At 39.3% G+C, this 24118-nt stretch overlaps 1 protein-coding gene across 1 annotated transcript in view; it reads left to right on the top strand.

Annotated features, from left to right (window-relative positions):
• The first annotated feature begins 224 nt into the window (after positions 1 to 224).
• LOC121555951 (melanin-concentrating hormone receptor 2-like) overlaps positions 225 to 24118 on the top strand; it is a 47080-nt gene continuing 23186 nt past the window's right edge. Inside the window, exons 1-2 of the mRNA XM_041869793.2 lie at positions 225 to 424; positions 22966 to 23175. Coding sequence (XP_041725727.1) covers positions 225 to 424; positions 22966 to 23175 — 410 coding nt within the window. The remainder of the gene's footprint in view (positions 425 to 22965; positions 23176 to 24118) is intronic.

Raw genomic sequence — 24118 nt, forward strand, 5'->3', positions numbered from 1 at the left:
CAGCATACCGAGCATGACCAATGCAAATGAAACTGCACACCGCGTCTGTTCAAACTACGTGAGTAATGCGCTCTTGGAGTTTCATTGCAAGAGTCTTCAAGAGAACGTTAGCTCCGACCGTTCAGCAGTAATGATTGAAAACTCTCCATCACCACCACCTGACCATGGAACATTATATTTAGTTCCGTTTCAGTAACTCATCACCAGCGTTTTGCTTTTCCACAATGGACGGACGTGCATTCTGGAATCGGACCTCTCAACGAGTTCTTCTCAATGAATCTTGGGACAATGAGTGCAATGACCCTGATCATGTTTATTATAATTTTGTCTATCTAACAGAGACCACTATTTTACCTTCTCTCATTGGATTCCTCTGTTCAACGGGGCTTGTAGGAAACATTCTGGTGTTGGTGACTATCCTAAGGTATGTATCACAGCATTCCAGTTGTTTCAACATAATTTGTCAACATATTGTGAGGTGGAATCAATGTGGAAAATACATTGGATTTGAAAAAGTTATCAACCAGTACTTTTTTCATCTAATTTCAACCAGCGTTGTAAACATTGCAATTAAGGTAAAACTTCAACTTAAATTGACTTAACCTGACTAACGGGTTCATACATCAATCTAATTTCAAAATGATCATCAGAACTATGTATATGTTGAAATTGCATAGAACATTCCACAGAAACATTTAAAATATTTGTAATCCTATATTGAATGGTTGAAATTATGTAGAATTTCATAATTGATTACACATGTTATTTGACCTTGTTTGAATGTTGATAGTAAAATTGTATGTCTGAATCAATGTCATTGTTTCAACATCATGCCATCAACCTAAATAAAGAGGCATATTTAAATAAAATGTGAAGCTACAGTCCAACTATTCCTGCCTGAACAGTGGCTCCTACTGTTATGACGGGTAATACACTTCAGTGAGAACATCTCCTTTAAATGTTGATAATTGGTTGTGTTCACAATTCAATATCCAGTTTGTCTACAAATTAATCACTGATATGTTGGATTCATGTCTCCATCTAAACCATAAATCAAAGTTAAAATAGCACTAAATCAAATAAAACTTGAAATGCACTTAAAATAGTTTGATTTGAGTTTGGGGAACCTTGCTCTATGCAAATGAGTATGGAAGCTCATCAATATCTAAATGTGTTGACATGATAGCTCAGCTGAACGAACACAGCTTATTTCCAAAGCTAAGCAGGGTACATAGAGGTAGGCATCTGGATGATAAACTCGTTCTCACTGAAGTGCATTACCCCTCATATACAGTTGAAGTCGGAAGTTTACATACACCTTAGCCAAATACATTTAAACTCAGTTTTTCACAATTCCTGACATTTAATCCTAGTAAAAATTCCATGTCTTAGGTCAGTTAGGATCACCACTTTATTTTAAGAATGTGAAATGTCAGAATAATAGTAGAGTGATTTATTTCAGCTTTTAAATCTTTCATCACATTCCCAGTTGGTCAGAAGTTTACATACACTCAATTAGTATTTGGTAGCATTGCCTTTAAATTGTTTAACTTGGGTCAAACGTTACGGGTAGCCTTCCACAAGCTTCCAATAAGTTGGGTGAAATTTGGCCCATTCCTCCTGACAGAGCAGGTGTAACTGAGTCAGGTTTGTAGGCCTCCTTGCTCGCACACGCTCTTTCAGTTCTGCTCACACATTTTCTATAGGATTGAGGTCAGGGCTTTGTGATGGCCACTCCAATACCTTGACTTTGTTGTCCTTAAGCCATTTTGCCACAACTTTGGAAGTATGCTTGGGGTCATTGTCCATTTGGAAGACCCATTTGCGACCAAGCTTTAACTTTCTGACTGATGTCTTGAGATGTTGCTTCAATATATCCACATAATTTTGCTTCCTCGTGATGCCATCTATTTTGTGAAGTGCATGCTGCCACCACCGTGCTTCACGGTTGGGATGGTGTTCTTCGGCTTGCAAGTCTTCCCCTTTTTCCTCCAAACATAACGATGGTCATTATGGCCAAACAGTTCTATTTTTGTTTCATCAGACCAGAGGACATTTCTCCAAAAAGTACGATCTTTGTCCCCATGTGCAGTTGCAAACCGTAGTCTGGCTTTTCTATGGCGGTTTTGGAGCAGTGGCTTCTTCCTTGCTGAGCGGCCTCTCAGGTTATGTCGATATAGGACACGTTTTACTGTGGATATATATACTTTTGTACCTGTTTCCTCCAGCATCTTCACAAGGTCATTTGCAGTTGTTCTGGGATTGATTTGCACTTTTTGCACCAAAGTACGTTCATCTCTAGGAGACAGAACGCGTCTCCTTCCTGAGTGGAATGACGGCTGCGTGGTCCCATGGTGTTTATACTTGCGTACTATTGTTTGTACAGATGAACGTGGTACCTTCAGGCGTTTGGAAATTGCTTCCAAGGATGAACCAGACTTGTGGATGTCTACACATTTTTTCTGAGGTCTTGGCTGATTTCTTTGGATTTTCCCATGATATCAAGCAAAGAGGCACTGAGTTTGAAGGTAGGCCTTGGAATACATCCACAGCTACACCTCCAATTGACTCAAATGATGTTAATTAGCCTATCAGAAGCTCCTAAAGCCATGACATCATTTTCTGGAATTTTCCAAGCTGTTTAAAGGCACAGTCAATTTAGTGTATGTAAACTTCTGACCCACTGGAATTGTGATACAGTGAATTATAAGTGAAATAATCTGTCTGTAAACAATTGGTGGAAAAATTACTTGTGTCATGCACAAAGTAGATGTCCTAATCGACTTGCCAAAACTATATTTAACAAGAAATGTGTGGAGTGATTGAAAAACGAGTTTTAATGACTCCAACCTAAGTGTATGTAAACTTCCGACTTCAACTGTATAGGAGTCACTGTTCAGGCAGGAATCGTTTGACTGTGACTTCACATTTTATTTCAATGTACCTCTTTATTTAGGTTGATAGCATGACGTTGATTCAAACATACCATTTTACTATCAACATTGAACCAAGGTCAAATAAAATGTCTAGTCAAATATAAAATTCAACATAATTTCAACCACCCAATATATATTGAATATAGGATAACAAATATTTGTTACGTTCCTACGTGAAATTCTTCACTAAATTTCAACATATACATACTTAACCTGACTAACAGGTTGTTACATCAATGTGTTTAAGTTTTACCCTAATTTCAATGTTTACAACACTGGTTGAAATTAGATGAAAACAATACTGGTTGATGACGTTTTTCAAATCCAATGTATTTTCCACGTTGATTCCACATCACAATACGTTAACAAATTACGTTTAAACAACTTTGATTGAACCAGTGTATGCCCAGTGGGATATGTTTAGACAATGCCTTCTACATTGATATCACAACAAAGCTAACAGCTTTTCTACAAAAGTTAAGCAGATGGATTCACAAAATGTTATAAATGGTTGAGATTATGACTAATGAATTTCCTTTTATAGAAACAACATTCTAACATGTGTAGTATCTGTTCTCTTTGACAGTAAATATTTAATTCAATAAAAATGTCCCATTGTTAAATTACCTTATGCCAAATTATGAGAATAGTTCAATCATGTCTGATTTTGATTAAGATGCCAAACACTTTTCATTACCAATGACCACTGTACCCACAGTTGCCTTTTCATTATTGAATTCAATGCACTCACTGATCTGTTATTGTGCATTGTAAGATCATATGTAAGCACTCATTATACAAAATAGGCCTATGCTCTGTTTAACATGAGGAAGTTAACATAACTGTTGTATGAGATGCAGTTTAATTAACTACCATGTGACATTTCGTTTTTACTGAAAGTGTGCTCTTTGTGAATCCATGTTAAGCACCCTGGACTGTGGAAAGCCATTTTCCTTCAGTTGGCTGCTTTTACAATGTGTTACTCGTAATTCATTGCTATCAGTGTGGGTGAATTCATTAAATTCTCACTTGTATTTTTATCTGAAGAGGATTGATTAACTTGGAATGTGGCCTTTCCCTTTATGAGAATCTGATCATTGTGAGACTCACTGATGGGGAGAAGGGCGGGGTTGGGTGGAGCGGGAGTTTCACCCATGAGTATGTGTAGATGAAATGGATTAACTGTGCTGATTATGTGAAGGCATATTTTCTCACCCGTTGAGGCCGACCACCCTATTGCTCAGGGATGGGCAACTCCAGTCCTCAGGGGCCTGATTGATGTCAAACTTTTCCCCCAGCCCTAAAGCTAACACACCTGTATAAACTACACTGAACAAAAATATAAACACAACATGCAACAATTTCAATGATTTTACTGAGTTACAGTTCATATAAGGAAATCAGTCAAATAAAATAAATTATTTAGGCCCTAATCTATGGATTTCACATGACTGGCAATACAGATATGCATCTGTTGGTCACTGATACCTTAAAAAAAGATAGGGGCGTGGATCAGAAAACCAGTCAGTATCTGGTGTGACCACCATTTGCCTCATGCAGCACGACATCTCCTTCCCATAGATTTTTATTTTAATCATTTTTCTTTTTTTAGGGGGTAGATCAGTTTTAATATGACAGATGGATTGTGGCTTCCATCAATGTAATTGTCTGCATCATTTCCAATCCCCCATATATTTTCTTTGTAAATATGTATATATCTAATGATTCTGTCTCTTTGCAGCAAAATCTGCAGAGCTGGGATGGTTGCATCCCCCATATATCTCTAAACTAACATAACACTCTATTGGTTGCAACAATTTTGTATAATAATTTATATTGAAAAACTCTAAGTTTTGAGTCCAGCGTCGTTTTGTGTATCAGTTCATAAAACATGAGCCATGGAATCGGTACATCGAAAATCTCTTCCCAACTATTTTGCAATATATATGGCACAGGTGGTCCTTAAATGAAACTGGTATAATTTTTTATTTATCACAATTTTCTTTAACCAATTTTGGTCTTTAATGCAGGGCCGACAGACAAGTTCCTTACTTTCCCTTCCACTTTCCTCTTCCATTTTTGTGGTAATGCTGCAATTAGTTGTTTGTAATTTTGAGTAGAGCAGACATTTCCATATATGTTTGTTAGCTGCATGTGTGACATAACACCACCAGTCCTATTTATGATCTCATTTACAAAGATTATACCGGGGTTTTTTTTCTTTAAAAAAATATAGTTTTTTGATATGTCAGTTTAACCATAATATTTGTTGTAATATTTGTTCTGTCTTTTCTGGTGGATTAAACTGAAATTGCAACCAACTTTCTACGGCTTGTTTCAGAAATAGCAATATTTTGGAGATTATTTCATTTTCAAATAATAAAGTGAGAGGTCGTAATCTGAAAAGGGAAAAAGGCCATTCTTGAACATGGGGTGAGACATTCTTATTAATCTGCTAGAGAACCAGTTCGGATTCAAGTATAACTTTTGTATGACTGAAGCCTTTAGTGAGAGGTCTAATGGTTTAATATTTAATAATTTCTGCCCTCCGAATTCATATTCATTATATAAATAGGCCCGTTTAATTTTGTCTGGTTTGCCGTTCCAAATAAAATTGAATATTTTTTGCTCATATAATTTAAAAAACAAGTCGCAAGTCGCAAGGCCATAAGCAAATGGGTAAACTGGGATATGAATAATAATGTCCACTTCACTGTCAGACCATTTTATTGGTAAACTACAAGGTAATGTAAAACGTGTATTTTTTGGTGATCCAATACGTAATATAGTACATTTATCATAATTTGGTTGTAATCCAGAGAGGTTAGAAAAATTATCTAGATCCTCTGAGGCTGTGGAAGAATCAAAATTGTGGATTTAAAATAAATCATGAGGGCCTCCCAAGAGGCGCAGCGGTCTAAGGCACTGATCCCAGGCTGTGTCACAACCGGCCGTGACCGGGACTCCCATAGGGCGGCGCACAATTGGCCCAGCATTGTCTGGGTTTGGCCGGAGGGAGCTTTACTTGGCTCATCGTGCTCTTGTGGTGGGCCAGGCACGGTCGTCAGTTGGACAGTTTCCTCTGAAACATTGGTGCTTCTGGGTTAAGTGGGCGGGTGTTAAGAAGCGGGTTTTGGAGGACGCAACCTCGACCTTCTTGACACACTGCTCGCTTAACCCGGAAGCCAGCCTCACCAATGTGTCAGAACCAAAGTCAACGTGCATGCAGCCACAAGGAGTAACTAGAGCGTGATGGGACAATGGGTCTCCCAGTCGCAGCCGGGATCGAACCCGGATCTGTAGTGACGCCTCCAGTGCCTTAGACCGCTGCGCCACTCGGGAGAACACCTTTATAATTATATGCGCTATGCATTTTGCTAGAATTTTTGCATCACAAAACTGAATTGTAAGGGCCTCCAATTTTTTCAATGGACTGGGTATTTTCTATTTATCACTTGGGTCCTGTTTCAGTAATAATGAAATCAGACCTTCTTGTTGAGTATCTGATAATCTACCATTTTAAACAAAACATGGTTGAAACATGCTAATAACGGTCCTCTGAGTACATCAAAAAAGGTTTGGTATGCCATCCAACCCTGGAGTTTTCCCGGACTTAAAGGCTTTAATTGCATCAAGGTGTTCCTTCTCTGTAATTTGACCTTCACATGAGTCTTTCTGTACAGCTGTTATTTTTACATTATTAATAGAAAAAAATCTTTACAATTAAGTGGAGATTGTGGAGACTGAAACGAAAACGTGCTTAAAGTACTTTGGTACTTTGGTGAATCATGGGTGACTCCTTCATTTGTTACAAGTTTCAGTAAATACTTTTTGGTAGCCTATCTATATTGAAGATTAAAAAATAATTTGATGCATTTTTCCCCATATTTCATATTGAATTGCATGGCCTCTAAAGGCACATTTTAAAAGTGTCCCATACAATAAGGGGATCTGCTGTCCCTACTGTATATTCTGTCGGAAAAAGCCAGTTATGAATTATTCTGTCCTGGTTAAAAACAAGTTGTCATCTGTAAGAGTAATGTACAGTATATGCCAATTATTCCGACAGAAGTCTGTCCCCTATCAACACTTTTTAAACCTTTGGTGCCAGCGAAAATGACAAAAGAAAGTAGTGAGGACGACTGGCTTGATAGAGCCTCCGCCATGCATATCTCACCAGGTCAGGATATTTAAGTCTCCATATGTCCATGATATTCGTGATTTCCTTAAGTGCATAAGGGTGATCGTTTGTAGTGTGATTTCCTTTACGGTCCATTGAGGTATTTAAAACCGTATAATAATCTTCCACCATAATAATAGAGTCTTGTATTGCTTGAAGGCTTGATAAATCATTAATATATACACTACTGGTCAAAAGTTTTAGAACACCTACTATTCAAGGGTTTTTCTTTATTTTTACTATTTTCTACATTGTAGAATCATGTAGTAACCAAAAAAGTATGAAACACATCAAAATATATTTTATATTTGAGATTCTTCAAATAGCCACCCTTTGCATTCTCTCAATCAGCTTCACCTGGAATGCTTTTCCAACAGTCTTGAAGGAGTTCCCACATATGCTGATCCTTCACTCTGCGGTTCGACTCATCCCAAACCATCTCAATTTGGTTGAGATCGGGGGATTGTGGAGGCCAGGTCATCTGATGCAGCACTCCATCCCTCTCCTTCTTGGTAAAATAGCCCTTACACAGCCTGGAGGTGTGTTGGGTCATTGTCCTGTTGAAAAACAAATGATAGTACCACTAAGCCCCAACCAGATGGGATGGCGCATCGCTGCAGAATGCTGTGGTAGCCATGCTGGTTAAGTGTGCCTTGAATTCTAAATAAATCAGACAGCAAAGCACCCCCACACCATAACACCTCCTCCTCCATGCTTTACAGTGGGAAATACACATGTGGAGATCATCCGTTCACCCACACTGCGTCTCGCAAAGACAAGGCGGTTGGAACCAAAAATCTCAAATTTGAATTCCAGACCAAAGGACAGATTTCCACCGGTCTAATGTCCATTGCTCGTGTCTCTTGGCCCAAGCAAGTCTCTTATTATAATTGGTGTCCTTTAGTAGTGGTTTCTTTGAGGCAATTCGACCATGAAGGCCTGATTCACACAGTCTCCTCTGAACAATTGATGTTGAGATGTGTCTGTTACTTGAACTCTGTGAAGCTTTTATTTGGGCTGCAATTTCTGAGGCTGGTAACTCTAATTAACTTATCCTCTGCAGCAGAGGTAACTCTGGGTCTTCCATTCCTGTGGCGGTCCTCATGTGAGCCAGTTTCATCAAAGCACTTGAAGGGTTATGCGACTGCACTTGAAGAAACGTTCAAAGTTCTTGAAATGTTCCATATTGACTGACCTTCATGTCTTAAAGTAATGATGGACTGTCGTTTCTCTTTGCTTATTTGAGCTGTTCTTGCCATAATATGGACTTGGTCACAACACAACTGATTGGCTCAAATGCATAAAGGAGGAAATAAATTCCACAAATTAACTTTTAAGAAGGCACACCTGTTAATTGAAATGCATTCCAGGTGACTACCTCATGAAGCTGGTTGAGAGAATGCCAAGAGTGTGCAAAGCTGTCATCAAGGCAAAGGGTGGCTATTTGAAGAATCTCAAATATAAAATATTTTTTGATTTGTTTAACACTTTTCTGGTTACTACATGATTCCATATGTGTTATTTAATAGTTTTGACCTATTCACTATTATTCTACAATGTAGAAAATAGTAAAAATAAAGAAAAACCCTTGAATGAGTAGGTGTTCTAAAACTTTTGACTGGTAGTGTGTGGTGTGTGTATGTGTGTGTATGTATATATATATATATATATATATATATATATATATATATATATATATGTATGTATATATATATATATGTATGTATGTATGTATATATATATATATATATATATATATATATATATATATATATATATATATATATATAATTTTACATTTACATCATTTAGCAGACGCTAAATATATACAGTATACATACCGTACCTTGCGGATCTGTTTGAACAATTTGCACATTCTGATCAAAATTGTTAATTAATATCACCCCTTTTGAGTTCTTTGCCCATAGAAGAAGTATATTTCACACCCCCAAGTCCTTTTTCCACACAACTTCATCTAAAATTGTTGAATGAGTTTCCTGTAAACAATAGATATTATATTCCTTTCAGGTAAATACTGATAGTCTTTTCTTATTATCAGCTAAGCCATTACAATTATAATTGGTTATACATATTTCCCCATTTACCATAATGAGATACAACTTTCAATTATATTTTTCATAATATATGTTTGTAAATTTACCATAAAAAATTACCATAATGATTAACTGTCTATATAGCTGTACTATGGTATTTGCACTGCTACTGAGTAAACCTCCAATTGTTCTCCACTATTCCACCCACTAAAACCTCCCCCCCATCCCAAGTTGGGTTGTTGTCCCAGTGACTGGCAGACCACCCCTGTCCATCTGTATCTTAGGGCCTTTGAGAGATTGGGACCCATCCTTTAAAAAGAGCACAGAGTGCCACTCACAAAACAGAAGCAGATGAACTGCCAAAAGCATTTCCAATGCTGTCACCTTGATTGTATTGTATATAGTTATATATATCAAAAAAATCTTGCATATCTTAATTTATTGCCACAATTAACGAATAATATGAGTAATAATGTAAGCAGTTCATATGAAGGATTGTTACCAATAACCAGGATTGGCATTACAAAAATTACATTTTTGGCAAGCAATTATTATTGTGGCAAACAATTATTGTGATTCATCCTGTATTGTCCCTAACACCATTACCCCATAGCAACAGATGTGGGATACATAGACACACACTCATACACACTCCCCACCCTTCCCCCACAAACAACCACAAGCTCAGATGTTCAACAGTTGTTCCATCCCCGAGCCCAACTCAAGAGAAGACTTGATGTGCGAATGCATATACAGTTGTAGCTGTTTGAGAAGGCATGCAAAATTGAGCAAAAATGGGGAGATTTGATTAATCAGTCCTAGCTGATGGAGCTCAGATACAGTTGAAGTCAGAAGTTTACATACACTTTGTTTGGAGTCATTAAAACTCGTTTTTCAACCACTCCACAAATTCCTTGTTAAGAAACTATAGTTTTGGCAAGTCGGTTAGGACATCTACTTTGTGCATGACACAAGTAATTTTTCCAACAATTGTTTACAGACAGATTATTTCACTTATAATTCACTGTATCACAATTCCAGTGGGTCAGAAGTTTACATACACTAAGTTGACGGTGCCTTTAAACAGCTTGGAAAATTCCAGAAAAGGATTTCATGGCTTTAGAAGCTTCTGATAGGCTAATTGACATCACTCAGTGCCTCTTTGCTTGACATCATGGGAAAATCGAATCAAAAGAAATCAGCCAAGAGGTCAGAAAAAATGTTGTGGACCTCCACAAGTCTGGTTCATCCTTGGGAGCAATTTCCAAATGCCTGAAGGTACCACATTCATCTGTACAAACAATAGTACGCAAGTATAAATACCATGGGACCACGCAGCCATCATACCGCTCAGGAAGGAGACACGTTCTGTCTCCTAGAGATTAACGTACTTTGGTGTGAAAAGTGCAAATCAATCCCAGAACAACAGCAAAGGACCTTGTGAAGATGCTGGAGGAAACAGGTACAAAAGTATCTATATCCACAGTAAAACGAGTCCTATATTGACATAACCTGAAAGGCCGCTCAGCAAGGAAGAAGCCACTGCTCCAAAACCGCCATAAAAAAGCCAGACCACAGTTTGCAACTGCACATGGGGATCGTACGTTTTGGAGAAATGTCCTCTGGTCTGATGAAACAAAAATAGAACTGTTTGGCCATAATGACCATTGTTATGTTTGGAGGAAAAAGGGGAAGACTTGCAAGCTGAAGAACAACATCCCAACCGTGAAGCATGGGGGGTGGCAGCATCATGCTGTGGGGGTGCTTTGCTGCAGGAGGGACTGGTGCACTTCACAAAATAGATGGCATCATGAGGAAGGAAAATTATGTGGATATATTGAAGCAACAGCTCAAGACATCAGTCAGGAAGTTGAAGCTTGGTCGCAAATGGGTCTTCCAAATGGACAATGACCCCAAGCATACTTCCAAAGTTGTGGCAAAATGGCTTAAGGACAACAAAGTCAAGGTATTGGAGTGGCCATCACAAAGCCCTGACCTCAATCCTATAGAAAATGTGTGGGCAGAACTGAAAGAGCGTGTGCAAGCAAGGAGGCCTACAAACCTGACTCAGTTACACCAGCTCTGTCAGGAGGAATGGGCCAAAATTCACCCAACCTATTGTGGGAAGCTTGTGGAAGGCTACCCAAAACATTTGACCCAAGTTAAACAATTTACAGGCAATGCTACCAAATACTAATTGAGTGTATGTAAACTTCTGACCCACTGGGAATGTAAATGAATTAAAAGCTGAAATAAATAATTCTCTCTACTATTATTCTGACATTTCACATTCTTAAAATAAAGTGGTGATCCTAACTGACCTAAGACAGGGACTTTTTACTAGGATTAAATGTCAGGAATTGTGACAAATTGAGTTTAAATGTATTTGGCTAAGATGTATGTAAGCTTCCGACTTCAACTGTACACCCCCCTACCCTGAAACAAACACACGCTGGTCCCCCGTTGTGACCATTTTCCCAAGCATCTCTGTGCAGTCAGACCTTTTGATTATTTTGTGCCACCAGGGCCACAATAATTTGCCCCTTCTCTGATTGTCAGAGTGTGACTCCCTCCCCATGGGTTACTGCAGCTAGTGTTGCCACTACCTGGGTGGGGGCACCCCACCGCAATTCCCACCTGCTAGGTACAAAGTCCATCAAGGTTCTCAAAAGTAGCTTTGAGAAATTCTTTGTATCTTATGCTCACCCATCCATGGGCTTTGGCTTTGTTGGACCAACCCTGCCAGGCAGGCTCAGACTCTTGAGGGGGCAGTGCTGCTTTAGTGGGTGTCTGACCGCGTTCATCTTTCTGTCTTGGCTGCATATAGGCTACTTGCAGTAGGCCTATAAAACAGATAAGGAGTTCTCCTTAGTGTGTGGGTCGCTCTGGTGGATGTATAGGGTTGGGGACCGTTCCACCTATATTTATAATTTATTTTAAAATGTATATCCCACACATACCCACATATGTGCCTTCGATGTCCTCTGTTTGCTGTGTTTTTATCCCTACCATGTTGATTCCTACCTAAATTCGGGCTTTTAAGTACTTTTGTGTTCCAGTTCCTTGTATTTGAAGATGTATTATTTCAATAATTATCCTTTCTTCTAATGCTGTTGTTGTGTCGAGAAAATGTTGCTAATTATGCTGTGTGACCAAGGAGAACCGCTGACGCTGTATTTTCATCATAAAGGTTTATTCATAACAAAGGGTTACAGCGTCGATTTACAGATACCTGGAGAATAATCGCCCCATCTCAAATATGATTATTCTGCTCTCCTTTGTCTCAACCAAGTATTTATACTCTTTACCCTGCTGTGGGTGGTTTCCCATACAGACCAATCACCTGTCTCCACACAACAGACTTCCTCTGTTCTATGGGGTGTCCCCACAAAACTACTCCCCAGATGCTCCCTCTAAGCTGAATAAACCTCCTCTCAGGTTCCATTTGAAAATGTTAGCAAAGTCATAATTCCTCAGATACTACATATTCCCCCCTTCGAGACTAATTAAGTCTCGAAAACAAACAGAATAGGATTATGACAAGTAACAATTTCTCTTATTGAGTATCTTTAACAATTAACCAAAAACACATTTTTCTATGGAGTGTAAATACATTTCTATGAAATATGAACAAATCTTTATGAAGTGTGAATACATTTCTATGAAATATGAACAAATCTTTATGGAGTGTGAGAGCGAAAAACCTATCTGGCAGCCTTCTTTCCAAATATCCCTCCATCAATCAAGACAGTAAAATTCTCTCACGGCCCCTCTGCCCCAGGCAACCACTTAAGTACTCCAGATCAATTCATAAATCTTTATCAATGCATTTGAAACTATGATGCAATTTGAATACACATGAAAGCCTCAGCAAACAAAATACAATCCAAAACGTCCACACTCAGGCTGGTCGACCCATCGAACCCTCCTGTGGATTCTCTCTATCCCTGCCTAGACCCCATATCCCTAAGCATTCACGAAATAAACAAAAACATCTGAGATCCCCACATGTACCCAATAACAGCAAATATCATTCTACAAAAATTAATACAGAAAGAATATGACACAAATTATGTATTACACATGCAAATATGTCTATATATCATTGCAGACACTGGAATGTAGTCCACTACACTTCATCTCCTCAGCAGTGTCGACTTCCAATGCATCGTCGATGATGGAATCGGAACATTTCCACACCTTCCTTGTTCCACTTCCTCCAGTCCCTTCATATTGTCCTTTCATATTGTCCTTGTTTGAGCATTTGAATCTCTACATATTCCCCCATATGCTTCTGGAAGAAAAGAAAAGACCAAACAGTATATTTTGCAAAACAACACATTCAAATTAAAACATCAATATCAACTAAGAATATAAAAATGATATATAAAATGAATCACATTCTATTTCCCCCCTTTGATTCATAACAAAATACTAACTATCATCCTAACATTTAAACCTCTGAAAAATTATCGGATATTCAAAATTGATATCTATCTATCAATACTCCTTTGAGTCTTGACAGAAGGTTAAACCCTCTTATCGTTTCCTTTGCAAAACCCTTCAAATTATAAGTAATATTATCTATGTTATCTTCTCAAATTTTACACCATACCATGGAAAAATCCCCACTTCTCTCTTAGACTTATCCTCCAATGGTAGGCTTCCCAGACTATGAAACTTCTCTCTTTCATAATCAGATTTATCTATGTCCCTTTCTTCCCCTCTTTTAATTTTAAAACCTCATATGGAAGCTTCAACTTCAACATGTAACAACATCCTATCCATCCATAGGGTAAGAATATATTCTCTCACCACAAAACCCAGATGTTTCTAAAATCCCCAATAGTCACATTACCATTCAAAACTTCTCTCCACATGAGAGGAATCTCACCTCTACACATTCCTTCTCTCACATCTACAAGGAAGATGAGCTGTATCACCCATCCTAACCCTAATGACAGTATTTTCCTCTAAAATTGGTGCTGGAGCGATTGGCTCCCTTGTAATCAAATGTGATATATTTATAGCTTTAATAACTGTCAATGTTGAAAGAGTTGAATTGCTTCTCACTGTTGTTATAATATGCTGAAGTGTTGATGTCATTGTTGTTGATTCACCCATTCTCCCTAAGGCTTTGAACTCTTTACTTGTATTTCCATCTATCACCACTAGTGTCACTACATTAACTCTCAGTCCTAACTCTAATCCCTCACTTTCAAACTGCTGATTACAAAAAATACACTTATAATCACATTGATCTTCCTGCTGGGAATTGTAAATATAGATACTACAATCACCCTCAATCTTCTCTTATCATTCAGCAACGCATACTTTCTCAATGCAACTGCTCCTAACAGATCTAAACTCCTACCATATCTATCTTCCCACTGAACTCTAAATTTCCCTTCACCACTGTTCTCTCTCTTACTACTAACATTGAAGCTTAGCTTACTGTCCTAGAGTTCCTTCAACCCTAGTTTTCCTAACTTTTTAATCTGACTTTTCTCCTAACTTTTTCAAAAACCATTTCACTGATTTATCCACAAATTCCTTTCCCACTAATTTTAGAAAAACCATTTCACTGATTTATTCACAAAATCCTTTCCCACAAATTTTAGGACATGTGATCGGGTAATCCCCACCTGCTTATGACTTCTTTACACACAGACTTGGCAAACGATTGAGCATCTTTTAGCCTAGTTTGACATCTTATTCACCTCTTGGTGTAGGAATGTAACCAAGAATAACAGTCACCCCTTTTAACATTATTTTTAAGACAGATTGTCCTCCTTCCTATGATATAATCAACCTTTTCAAGCAAATATGATTCCCAAAAACCCTACTCTTTTATAATCTTCTACCAGACAGGCTTCTGGTGTACATCTTATTGTACAGTTCAACTTACACAATGCATCTCTTCCCAACAATGCAATAGGTATATGTTCTGATACCAGTATGGGTATTGTAATTTTCTCAGATTTTTATAGCAGAGCTCAATTGGTTCCTTAAGAGTAATCAACTGTTTTACTCCCTCGAATCCCTATCCTAATTAGTTGATTTTACATAGTGAGATGTGTAACCTCTTCAGGCTGAACACAGATAAAAGCTGTTCCGCTATTCACCATCAATTCCTATAGTCCTTTGTTTTCACTTCAATTGTTGGATCTTTTTCCCCTAACTGGTGCTACCAGCTGACACCCCCCTTTCGGATCTTCTAGGCACCCCTAGAATCCTTGCTCCGGGCCCCTATAGGGGTTCACCTGTCCTCCAGATGATCTTCACTTACTCCTGTATCTTCCTCTGAAATTCCCTCTTTCCAGAAACTATCTATGGATATGAAACAACTTGTACCACTAGTTGTGGCTGGTACAATTGCATTTGACCTTGTTCAGTTGAAGCTGTGGCAGTGATTGTTGATTTGGTGCACACTGATTCTTCATAACCAAAGCTTTTCTTCTCCTTCTTCTCCCCCAGTTGTATTTCATCAAGTTTTCTGAGAGTTTCTTGGTCCTGTTCTTTCTAGTTGTTGACATATCGGTATTCTTCAAAGGCTTATATTCTAGGCTCTGTCCTCGAAATATCATCTTCCATCATCTTCTTACTGGTGCTCTCTTCCCTTGGCCTCAATGTATACTTCTCCTCCAATTCTTGGGATCCTTTTCTCAGCAGTTTTTTCTTCTCTTCTGTATCTTCAGCTTCTTGAGTTGTTGTTCCAGTTCTCTTTGTCTCTTCTAAATTATTCCCCTTATCCAGGCATAATACGCATCAGTCTATATCTCTTTCTATTTCTTCTTTGCTAATCATTGTTGGACAAAATCCTCTTGAACATAAAGCACCTTTAATCTCCAAATCTTTATCACTTTCTCCATCTTCACTTTCCTCAGAACTCGAATCTCTTGTATTCTTCTTCCTTCAACTTCCATCAGAGATCAAATCTCTAGTATCCTTCTTCTTTCCTCTCTTGCCAACTTCCTTCTAATCACAGAGTCATATCCACCCATGATCTCTTCTCAATCACTCTGATCATCATCATCATCTTCTTCTTCATCTTCATCTTCAAGTTCCATCTTCCTGAACCTTATTCCACCCTTAGTTTCCAGACATCTCATTTTCTTCCTACTTTTGGAGTTTTCTTTATCGTTGTTTCTGCTTATCCTCTCTCTATTATTCAATCACTTTCATCATGTTGATGACGTCAGGGTTAAGATTCCCTTCCACTAGCTATGGTTGTTCAATGTCATGCCAACTTTTATTCCCTTTTCCAGATAACCTTTAGTTAATGGTATTGCAAGGTTTACTATTTTCAACTATATCAACAGGTGTAATTACTTTCATAGTTCTGATGTCCTTTTTCCCCATTGTAACAACTATTTTTTTTTTTATATTCCTTTATTGTGAATTATTTTATTTTAGACTATATAGCCTATAGTTTCCTCCCTATTTTTTTCCCCCAAATTAATTAATTAATCAATTAATTTATTCATCAATTTATTTATTTTTTCATTTTATTTTATTTTACCAAATTATTGATTAGTGGCAATCTTACCACATCCAATCAGGAAATTAAATGAAAGTAGTCAACTTCAGAGCAATCCAAAAAAATAAAGACTTCTAATCCTACAACACTACAGTACTCACAAACCCCATTGCTTAATAAGCACCCAATTACCTTAATTGTACAGAATAATGTCAGTACTCGATTCCCCTCATATCTAATCAAACCCACTCATGCACAAAAACTCCAATATGCAATTCTTATTTTCATCAATTGATCAGTCTTTTGCCAAGTCCTTGTCAAATTGTCATAACATCAATTATGCTAGGCACACAAAATATCCTGTATGGGAAGGTAGGTTTTGTAAATAGAAGAGTACTGGCCTTAGTTTGACTCGATCCTGTTGCAGCAGACTCTGTCGCATCACACCCTGTCGCGTGATGTACACGTCAGCACTTCCGCTCTCTCTCTCTTCTCCTTCCTCTTATCGTCTCTCATATGACAGAATAACAAAGAAACAGACAAGAATTTAGTAGTTCATGCACTCACTGAGTTATTTCAACCATTCAATATTTCTCTAGTCACATTCGCGCTTGAATTAACTCAGGAATATTATAAATAGCTCAATAACATTATTATTTTTTATTTTTTATTTTTTTTAATCCGTCAACATCTCTCTCTCATTTATCAATTCAATAGGTCTCAAGAAAACAGTTTCATCTTTAAACAACAGCCGATGTAACAACCAGAATACACTATTAGTCTCTAAACCTTCTCTCTTTGTTTGTCTGCTCTCCCCGCAGAGGAGTGTAGGCAGGGGAGTGGCATATTTACCCCTACGTAACTCTAAAGTCATATAATCACGCGCATGCGTAGTACATTCACCACTACGATTTCAGCGTGAACAGAGCTCTCTCCCAGTTCTCTCCAAGCTAGACAACAGAAAGTTAACAGTCCCGCTGTACTTCCTCTCTTTTACCCCTCATAGACAAACAATAACACTTAACAGAGCTCACAAACCATAGGACACAAATCCTACACTATTCTAAACACAATTTAAGAGGCTCAATCCATTCCTATGGACCCCTAAAGTACCATGTAGCATGTATCATGTAGCATGTAGCATGTTACCTCCATTGCGCCGTATAATTCCTTTGTCTCTAAATTTAGGCTGCCACGAGGTCCGCGGACATTCAATGAGCGGTCACATCAACCATATGATTCGTCAACCACATGCTGAGAGGTAACTTACAACCGAATATATATATACCACAGCCTCAAGTCCCCTGGACTCGCCTAACTACACCTAACGTGTTATTAGGATTTTTGGCCCATCCTAGTGATCGCCTCCTGGGAGGGCTAACGTAGATTAGCAATGGTTCTAATTGTACACATTTACCCTAGGCCTTATTCCTTTCAATCTATTCTTCTTGAACTTTATTCAAGCAAAATATCCCTATAGACACTCCCCCCTTTTTGCGTTGTTTACCAGCGCAAACAAATTTAGAATGGACTCCTATCCCACAGCATATAACCAACAACGCACACACGCAAGTTCTTAACGGTGCATTTATTCAACGCACACACACAGACACACGAACTAACCAGAGCCCAAAGTGGTGACAAAACTCACCCTTATCTGCCGGACTCCGGAGCGAAAGTCAGCTCGGCGCCCATGAATGAAACACTGAGAAAAAATGCAATTCGTCCGAATTCCTCGTCGCCATTTTGTTGTGTTGAGAAAACGTTGCTAATAATGCTGTGTGACCAAGGAGAACCGCTGACGCTGTATTTTCATCATAAAGGTTTATTCATAACAAAGGGTTACAGCGTCGATTTACAGATACCTGCAGATACCTGGAGAATAATCGCCCCATCTCAAATATGATTATTCTGCTCTCCTTTGTCTCAACCAAGTATTTATAATCTTTACCCTGCTTTGGGTGGTTTCCCATACAGACCAATCACCTGTCTCCACACAACAGACTTCCTCTGTTCTATGGGGTGTCCCCACAAAACTACTCCCCAGATGCTCCCTCTAAGCTGAATAAACCTCCTCTCAGGTTCCATTTGAAAACGTTAGCAAAGTCATAATTCCTCAGATACTACACTGTCTTTTATCTATTTATAAATACTATGAATAGAAAGTCAAATATTAATTATTTTACAACATTCCCTATTGTTAAGTTGCGTCAATTCAAATCTGGTATTAGGAACAAAAGAGGTCAACACGTCTTCTAAGATATACTAGTATTTTAATTAATGCAAAACCTTCAATGGTAAATATGATGTTCGTATATACGGGTCCACTGAAATACCACGCAGGGCATTCAGAGAACTGATCCATTGTTCTAAGTTCTTCTTCAAATACTCTGACAGAGATAGTTCCCGCTCCCTGCTGGCCAATCAGAGTAGAGACTGAGCGTGGTTTAGACTTACTCAGCCAATCGTTGCCGCACAGGCTGGTCCCAGACCCTTGGCGCTTTACCGTTGCACACTGTTGCCAGGCATAAGTTGTTATCATCACACCCTGTAGAGTCAGCACCTTTTTGCAGTACACATGTCCTTGAGTGTGATGGTTTAACAAAGAGGCAGTGTGTATGTGTCTGTGAGAAATACAAGTCTGTCTCACCCTACTCCCTAACATTCCTCACATTAATCACAGCTTGTTATGTGAAACAATTTATATCAGTACAGTACAAACCTATTATGTTTAATCATTAATGTATTCTTTCTAAGCTAGGCATCACATCTAGATCCCCACACTATCTTGAATGGTATAGTGTATTTGTAGTTTATTTCTTTATCAATTGTTGTATTTTATTATTACAATCCCTACCATAGATAGTATTGGGTGTTCCATTAATCAACTCCTCTATGGGAAATTGAACAGTTGATTATCAATGTACAGTTTCTCGACAACAAGAGCTGCGTTTCCCTTTAAGTCTATTCACCTTGAAGAGTGGGTCCAGAACTTTGCACTGTTCTGCAGTTTCCTTTGGGAACTGATGATTCATTCCTGTTTTTGTGCGAGCGAGTCTTTTGACCATTATTTTATATTTCAAAAATGCTAATTTGGCAACGATTGAGCACTCGTATCGCTGTCCTCTGTCCGAAACGGTGTATATGTTCAAGTTTGATTTTGTCGACATTATCGCCTGGGATCTGTAGCGGTTTAAGAAGGAATTCTTTCACCACACTTTCAGGATCTTCACCCTCATTCTCTTTAATACCAGTAAGTACCAGATTCTCGCATTGATCTAGTCTGTTTCAAGTAAGGCTTCTCTCAGAAACATGTTCTCCTTTTTAAGTTCTTTAACGTCCGTTTCAATAGTATTGACTGTACCTTTTAGCTTGTTTGTTTCTTTCTCCATTGTTGCAGCTTTTTCATCACTCATTTCGAGGCTCCCCTTCTTTATTTATTTACTGACAAGTTAAAGTATGCCCAATGTATAATTTATTGATTTTAGCAGGTCGGTTTCCACTCTTACTGTATCAAGTGGTGAAAAGCATAAATAATCTGTGTCTGTCGAGGAATCTCATAGTTTCTCTTTGAGTTTAGTTCTAAAATTTTTTCCCTGGTTTCTCTCCGACATGTTTTGGCCTTGACTGTGTTTGTAATATTTATCATTAACCTTCGCTAGCCTTATACATTTTTGGGGGTTATTATCCAGCTTGAATGTTATTGCCCACGAGTAAATAGATCAGTGTAGTGCTACTATTTAGTCAGTTTTTAGAGATATTGAATATTGCGATTTCTCATTAGGCATTCTGCACCGCCATCTTCAGTCCGCCATCTCTCGCCCGTCCGTTCTAGAATTACCAAACGAGAGATTGAGGTCAGCTGATACCTCAATGGGTGACATGTCTGGTGAGTATGCAGGCCATGGAAGAACTGGTACATTTTCAGCTTCAAGGAATTGTGTACAGATCCTTACGACATGGGGCCGTGCATTATAATGCTGAAACATGAGGTGATGGCGGCGGATGAATGGCACGACAATGGGTCTCAGGATCTCGTCACGGTATCTCTGTGCATTCAAATTGTCAGCGATAAAATGCAATTGTGTTCGTTGTCCGTAGCTTATGCCTGCCCATACCATAACCCCACCGCCACCATGGGGCACTCTGTTCACAATGTTGACATCAGCAAGCCGCTCGCCCACATGACGCCATACATGCTGTCTGCCATCTGCCCGGTACAGTTGAAACCTGGATTAATCCGTGAAGAGCACACTTCTTCAGCGTGACAGTGGCCAGTTGCAGTCAGGTCAAGACCCTAGTGAGGACGACAAGCACGCAGATTAGCTTCCCTGAGATGGTTTCTATCAGTTTGTGCAGAAATCCTTAGTTTGTGCAAACCCACAGTTTCATCAGCTGTCTGGTTGGCTGGTCTCAGACGATCCCGCAGTTGAAAAAGCCAGATGTGGAGGTCCTGGGCTGGTGTGGTTGTGAGGCCGGTTGGATGTACTGCCAAATTCTCTAAAACGTCTCATAGACTAGGCATAACAGTACATTTAAATCCAGGATACTCAAATTAGTATGATATGTTACGTTTGGTATGGTTATAGAAGACAGATGGTTACAACGCGAACGTCTAGCAACCCAAAGGTTGCGAGTTCGAATCTCATTATGAACAAGCTTAGCAACTTTTCAACTACTTACTACTTTTTAGCTACCTTGCAACTACTTAGCATGTTAGCTAACCCTTCCCCTAACCATAACCTTAACCCTTTTAGCTAACCCTTCCCCTAACCTTAACCCTTTAACCTAACTCCTAAACTTAACCCTAACCTCTAGCCTAGCTAACGTTCGTAACATATTGTACTTTTTGAAAATCCGTAACATTTTGTACATTTGCAAATTCGTAACATATAATCCAAATTGTAATTCGTAATATATCATATGAAATGGGTGACGGACATCCACAAATTAATACATACCATACGAAACGTAACATATCATACTAAATGGAGTGTCTCGGATTTCCGTACAGTATAATATGAAATTCTCTGAGACCAGGTTGCAGTATGGTAGAGAAATTAACATTCAATTCTCTGGCAACATCTCTGGTGGACATTCCTGCAGTCAGCATGCCAATTGCACTCTCCCTCAAAACTTGAGACATCTGAGGCATTGTGTTGTGTGACAAAACTGCACATTTTAGTGGCCTTTTATTGTCCCCAGCACAAGGTGCACCTGTGTAATGATCATGCTGTTTAATCAGCTTCTTGATATGCCACACCTGTCAGGTGGATGGATTATCTTTGCAAAGGAGAAATGCTGACTAAAAGGGAATTAAACACATTTGTGCACCAAATTTGAGAGAAATAAGCTTTTTTTTGTGTATGGAACATTTCTGGGATCTTTTATTTCAGCTCATGAAACATGGGACCAACAATTTACAGTTAGTGAGTGCATATTTTTTGTTTCAGTACTGGCCCAGCGTATCGAACCCACAACCCTGGCGTTGAACGGGAGGTGTGCTAGCATGTGTCGGCCATTCCCCCCCTACCCTGGGACGACGTTGGGCCCATTGCTGCGCTCGACTCAGGATATGGTCAGTCGAGGACAGCTACATGGAACAATCCTGCATTCGAACCAGGCATCTCTAGGGGACAGCTCACGCACTGCGATGCAGTGCCTTAGACCATGTTAGACCATGTTAGTGTCAGCAGCTCCTTTAGGTCAGCGTTTCCCAAACTCCAGTCCTCAAGTACCCACAACAGTACACATTTCTGTTGTAGCCCCGGACCAGCAAACCTGATTGAACTTGTCAACTAATCATCAATCCCTCAATGAGTTGAATCAGGTGAGTTTGTCCAGGTCTACAACAAAACTGTGTGCTGTTGGGGGTACTCGAGGACTGGAGTTGGGAAACATTGCTTTAGGTGGAACAATGGACTTGAAAAGCAATCCTAAAGATCCCATTACCGGGCTGTGTGTACTGTGTACACTAAATTGTAGATGGCCCAGTCCTATTTTCATACAGAGAGTCTTTGAAGCAAGGCCTTTGATTTTACCAGTCAGTAAGGGTTTGGGATGGGTTGCGAACCAGCAAGCTTGTGTATGACAATAAGAATGTTAATGACATCCTCCACCATCACCAACCTACCTACCATTCTTTCTGCCCTTTGAGGCAGAACAGCCCACAGAACAAAATTGAACAAGCACAGATTAAGGTTGCTTTGTTGTTAGATGTGATAAGTATGCAGTAGTTATGCAGTCCACTATTGTTAGTTCTGAATGTATGGAACACAGAGTACAGACAGTGCTAAGATGTGTGTTATTCTACAGGACCACAAAGAAGACAGTCCCAGACGTATACATCTGTAACCTGGCCGTGGCTGATGTGGTCCATGTGACGGTCATGCCCTTCCTGATCCACCAGTGGGCGCGTGGGGGGCACTGGGTGTTTGGCAGCACCCTCTGCACCATCATTACCTCCCTGGACAACTGCAATCAGGTGGCCTGTGCAGCCGTCATGACCGCTGTCAGCCTGGACAGGTGAGTCATATGAGATGGGAGTCAGTTTGCCTGAGTGCCGTCTGTTTGTGCTCTATTGCCGGTTGTCAATAGAGCACAGCTAGGAGACCGGCACATAAAAACACCAAAATTACAATTAGGAAATCAATTTCTGTCATAAGCCCTGATTATATTTGGAACATGTCCTTGCATGCCATGCACTGAGTATGTAATAAGACACTTCATTAGATTCTGTTCATAATTGGAGAGTTGACTTTGCCAAGCTGTTGAAGGTTAAGTGTCTCATTAGTGGAAAAGGGTGTATGTTAGTAACAGTACATAAGCAGACGCTTTGTCCAGAGCGACTTACAGTAGTGAGCATATTTTATCATACTGGCCCCCGTGGGAATCGAACCCACAACCCTGGCGTTGCAACACAGGCATTCCCCCTCCTGGACGCGTCTACGACTGGATTCGAACCAGGATCTCTAGTGGCACAGCTAGCACTGCCTTAGACCACTGAGCCACTCGGGATGTCAAATCAACGTTTATTGGTTGCGTACTCAGATTTGCAGATGTTATCGCAGGTGCAGCGAAATGCTTATGTTTCAACAGTGCAGTAATATCTAGCAATAACATAACAATTTTAAAACCAGAAATTAAGAAATATCAGAACTAGCAATGTCAGAGTCCAAAATATGAATATATATCAGCCTTTTCACTCAGCCTATTGAGTCCACTGGTCCCACTCACACATAACTACCCTACGCCTTGAGCTCTTTCTACTCTCTCTCCAGATAAAATCCCACTCGACCCCATCCCCTCCTCCCTTCTCCAGACCATCTCTGGAGACTTTCTCCCATTACTCACTTCCCTCAACAACTCATCCCTGATCATGGGGATTGCGTCATTCGTGAATCTGTTGGGCGGTATGCAAATTGTAGTGGGTTTAGGGTGTCGGGTAAGGTGGAGGTGATATGAAGGG

This window comes from Coregonus clupeaformis, unplaced genomic scaffold (assembly GCF_020615455.1).
Source record: "Coregonus clupeaformis isolate EN_2021a unplaced genomic scaffold, ASM2061545v1 scaf1400, whole genome shotgun sequence".
In the NCBI taxonomy this organism is placed as follows: domain Eukaryota; kingdom Metazoa; phylum Chordata; class Actinopteri; order Salmoniformes; family Salmonidae; genus Coregonus; species Coregonus clupeaformis.